Source organism: Neomonachus schauinslandi, chromosome 13 (genome assembly GCF_002201575.2).
Source record: "Neomonachus schauinslandi chromosome 13, ASM220157v2, whole genome shotgun sequence".
Lineage (NCBI taxonomy): Eukaryota > Metazoa > Chordata > Mammalia > Carnivora > Phocidae > Neomonachus > Neomonachus schauinslandi.
The window spans coordinates 86,887,389-86,891,666 of record NC_058415.1 but is presented as its reverse complement, the minus strand read 5'-3'; the positions used below and the strand labels follow the sequence as shown (position 1 = coordinate 86,891,666).

The following is a 4,278-nucleotide window of genomic DNA, read 5'->3' as shown; positions in this document are numbered from 1 at the left end:
GCCGAAGGCAGACGCTCAACGACTGAGCCACCCAGGCGCCCCTATCCGGCATATATTTTTTTCTTTCTAAAAGTAGTAAAATCATTGACCAAAAGTGTGTAAGAGGGGCGCCTGGGTGGCTCAGTCGGTGAAGCGTCTGCCTTCGGCTCGGGTCGTGGTCCCAGGGTCCTGGGATCGAGTCCCGCATCGGGCTCCCTGCTCAGTGGAGAGTCTGCTTCTCCCTCTGCCTCTGCCGCTCCCCCTGCTTGTGCTCTCACTCTCTCTCAAATAAATAAATAAAATCTTAAAAAAAAAAAAAAAAAAAGGTTTGTAAAAGAAAGGAAAATGATTCCCATTCCTGCCTCTGCCTCCTCCCCTCACCCCACTCCACCCCCACCCTCAGGTTTCCTGCCCGGTCTTTCTCTCTGGAATCTTTGGCTTGGCAATATTGTCTGATTTATCTTGCTAAGGTGGATTGCCTCAGGCGAAGGGGAAATGATGGGGTGCTGCTGGTGGGTTGAAGGGGGTGGGGGGCTCTGGATCTGAGCATTCACGCTGAGGATCTGCGCTCTATAGTGGGGGCAGAAGGGGCCCAGCCAGCTCCCCGCCCATGCCTCACAGGCTCTGGTCCTTTTCCCAGCTGTCCGAATGGTGGCTCAAAACAGCCTACCTCCAGTACCGCCAGCCCCTGGTCATCTACTCCAGCCCTGGTGTGGCCCTGCCCAAACAGGACTTTGTGGACCTGCAGGGACAGCTCCGGTGAGTGGCTGCGACTGGGACAGGGCTCCAGGCATGTCCAGGGCCCTGACGTCCAATGCCTCAGGAGACTGCAGGGGCCCCAGTTCTGGTCATTATCTTTCATCCCCACATTCAGCCTTATGAAGTCGGGAGTATCATCCCTAGTTTACAGATGGGGAAACTGAGGCTCAGAGCAATGAAAGGGCTTGCCCAAGAGTACCTTTCAGGATTGGCTGATCCGGGCCAGAAAGCAGGGTCTTCCTGGCTCTACAGCTTCATAACTGGTCACCACACTGTGGACCATGTCTCCTCCCTCCCTCTAAACCTGAGGCTATCCCTCACATCAGTTCTGACACTTTACCACCCTCCTCTCTCTCTCCAACTGGCCACAAGGGTGACCTTTATACACAGTCCCCTTTTCCACATTCGGCCATGTCACTTGCCCTGGCCCCTGTTCCGGGACTACCAGGGATAAAAATACCAGTGACAGGGATCTCCTGCCCAGGGACCAGCCACCCAGGGCTACCACCTGTTTCTCTTAAAGGGACCAGGGTACCCCAAGAATTCTGGCTCAGACTCCAGCCCGTGGTCCACACGGTCCAGGGGCAGCCCAGGTGTCAGGTGTGATTGGCGTGGCCCAGACCATCCAAGGAGGAAGGTCAGGTTGAGAGAGGTGGCCTGGGAGACACAGAGGCCCCCAAACAGGAAGGTACCTATCAGAGGGGACACCCTGAGCCACTGCCCTCCCATTCATACTCCCTGTCCCCCAAGGTCCCAGGTCCCTCTATAACTGAGGTTTCAGAGAAGGGTGACCTCCTTCCAGGCTCCAGGCTGTGGTTCAGGGCTTCAGGCCCTGTGTGGGTAGAATCCACCGGCACTGACCAGTAAACCAGCTATAATCGTACCTCCATTCATTACACCTACATCCTGCCAGGGCTTGGCTGAAGCATCTCCCTGGGCCCTCTAAGAGCTCTCCCTCTAGAGATAAGAGAAAGCTGGCTCAGAAAGGCAAGCTGGGACTCAAACACAGGTCCTGCCCTTGAACTCCTTCATGCTTACTGCAAGCGGTGAATCAGAAGTGAAGCAATCTGTCTTCTTTGACTAGGCCCCTCCCGTCAGCGCACGGGTGTCCCTGATCAGGGACCTCCCTCGAGGAGTCCACACAGCTTCTGATCTCTAATTGGTCCCCCCAGGTTCGCTGCCAAATTCATCGAGGGCGTGTTGGATTTCAAGGCCATGGTTGACAAGTGAGCAGCCCGCCCCCACTCCCCTTCCCCCTCCCAATTACCACAGCCACTCCAGCCTGGGCCGGGGCAAGGCCAATCAGCAGACCGATGCTGGGCTGGCCCAGAGCTCCTCGCTTTCACTTCCTGTTGGCCCAGCCTCTGTTGGGGTTGGGGAGACAGAGTGTGGGGACTGGAACACCTAGGTCCTCTGCTCCCGCTGCTGAGTCCGCTGCCTGGTGACATGGTCCCGAGAGACCCCTGGAATTGGTGTCCCAGGCAAACAAAGAGGACCCCAGAGGTTGACTCACTGCTTCATGTCTCCTGTGGCAAACTGAAGCACAGAGGGGGAAGGGGGTTTCCGGGGTGACCCCAGCAGGGCCCAGCCAGGGTGGAAGACAGGCCTCCTGACCGCAGGCCAGGCCCTGCCCCAGCCCTGGCTCCTGCTGAGTGGGGGTCGGGACACCACTTGTGTGAGCCCCCTTCTCAGCTGTGCCCAGCAGCAGCTTCCTGCCGGTCTTGTCCTCTTTCCCGCTTACTTGCCGGGGGGCCCCCCCCCTGGCCCTCCCCCCCCCCCCCCCCGCAGCGAGACCCTGCCCGTGGAGTACCTGGGGGGGAAGCCGCTGTGCATGAACCAGTACTATCAGATCCTGTCCTCCTGCCGCGTGCCAGGCCCCAAGCAGGACACGGTCATCAGCTTCAGCAAGACCAAGAAGCCGCCCATGCACATCACTGTGGTGCACAACTACCAAGTGGGTGGGCTCCCAGCCTGCTGCAGGGGAGGAGGGGGGCAGGGCCAAAAGTCAGCCGCCCCACTGCACAGGCCCCCGCGTGCCCAGGAACAGGCACGCCCTGGGCGTCTCCACCGGGTGCCCCGCTAGGCCCCAGCCTGAGGGCAGCCAGGAGGGGCCGCGGGCCTGCCCAGCCTGGGGGAGAGCAGTGCAAGGCCCTCCCCCCCCGCTCACACCCGTGGCCTGACTTCGTCCCCTCGGCAGGACCTGGGCCAGCTGGCACTGGCTGCAACTTCTGGGTTGCCAAGGCCAGGAGGAGGCAGGGGTGGGAGGTAACTGCCGCCAGTCTGAGACACACACACACCCCTCCCGTGCCTCCCTTCTCTCCACTTGCCTGTGCCCGGATAGTTTTTTGAGCTGGATGTGTACCACAGCGATGGGACACCCCTGACATCAGATCAGATCTTCGTGCAACTGGAGAAGATCTGGAACTCGTCGCTGCAAACCAACAAAGAGCCCGTGGGCATCCTCACCTCCAACCACCGCAACTCCTGGGCCAAGGCATACAACACCCTCATCAAAGGTGCCCCTGGGTGGGGGTGGAAGAAGGAAGAGAGGCCCCCCACCAGGCCCTGGGCAGCCACATTTCTCACTGAATCCTCTCAAGTCAGAGTGGGTGTTGTTGGTCCATTTCACAGATGAGGAAACTAAGGCTTGGTTGGGTTTAGTTTCTCTCTGTTAAGCAGTAAGTTATGGTAACAGTCAAAGTCCTCTGGCTGCAGACCCCCACCTCTGCCTCCACGTTCCTTCCAAATCCTGTGTTGGTCGGGGCATTGTCCCCAGAGCCAGACCCCTGTGTTGGCCCTGAGCCACACTGGCTTTCCACGTGACCTGGGGCTTCTGTTTCCTCATTTCTTTTTTTTTTTTTTTTTAGATTTTATTTACTTATGCACAAGAGTTGGGGCAGGGGCAGAGGGGAAAGGAGAGGGACAGGCAGACTCCCCGCTGAGCCCTGGGGCTCCATCTCAGACCTCACGACCCTGAAACCCTGGCCTGAGCCAAAATCAAGAGTCGGGTGCTTAATTGACTGAGCCACCCAGGCACCCCTCTTTTTTTTTTTTTTATAAGATTCTATTTATTTGTTTGACAGAGAGAGACACAGCGAGAGAGGGAACACAAGCAGGGCAAGTGGGAGAGGGAGAAGCAGACCTCCCACCCAGCAGAGAGCCCAAAGCAGGGCCCGCCCGATCCCAGGACCCTGGGACCATGACCTGAGTCAAAGGCAGACGCCTAACAACTGAGCCACCCAGGCGCCCCTCCTCTTTTTTTTTTAAGTTTATTTTTATTTTGTTAGAAATCTTTACACCCAACTTGGGGCTCGAACTCACAACCCTGAGATCAGGTGTTGCAGGCTCTTCTGACGAGCCAGCTGGGTGACCCTCTGTTTCCTCATTTTTTTTTTTTTTTTAAAGATTTTATTTATTTATTTGACAGAGAGAGAGAGACAGTGAGAGAGGGAACACAAGCAGGGGGAGTGGGAGAAGGAGAAGCAGGCTTCCCGCGGAGCAGGGAGCCCGATGCGGGGCCCGATCCCAGGGTCCTGGGAT

At 57.6% G+C, this 4,278-nt stretch overlaps 1 protein-coding gene across 6 annotated transcripts in view; it reads left to right on the top strand.

Moving 5' to 3' along the window:
• The window catches only part of CRAT (carnitine O-acetyltransferase), a 13,893-nt gene that overhangs the window by 4,352 nt on the left and 5,263 nt on the right, over positions 1 to 4,278 (top strand). For all 6 annotated transcript variants that reach the window (XM_021691457.2, XM_021691455.2, XM_021691458.2 and 3 more), the window contains exons 3-6: positions 620 to 738; positions 1,911 to 1,964; positions 2,527 to 2,692; positions 3,080 to 3,254. In XM_021691457.2, the coding sequence (XP_021547132.1) occupies positions 620 to 738; positions 1,911 to 1,964; positions 2,527 to 2,692; positions 3,080 to 3,254 (514 nt within the window). The remainder of the gene's footprint in view (positions 1 to 619; positions 739 to 1,910; positions 1,965 to 2,526; positions 2,693 to 3,079; positions 3,255 to 4,278) is intronic.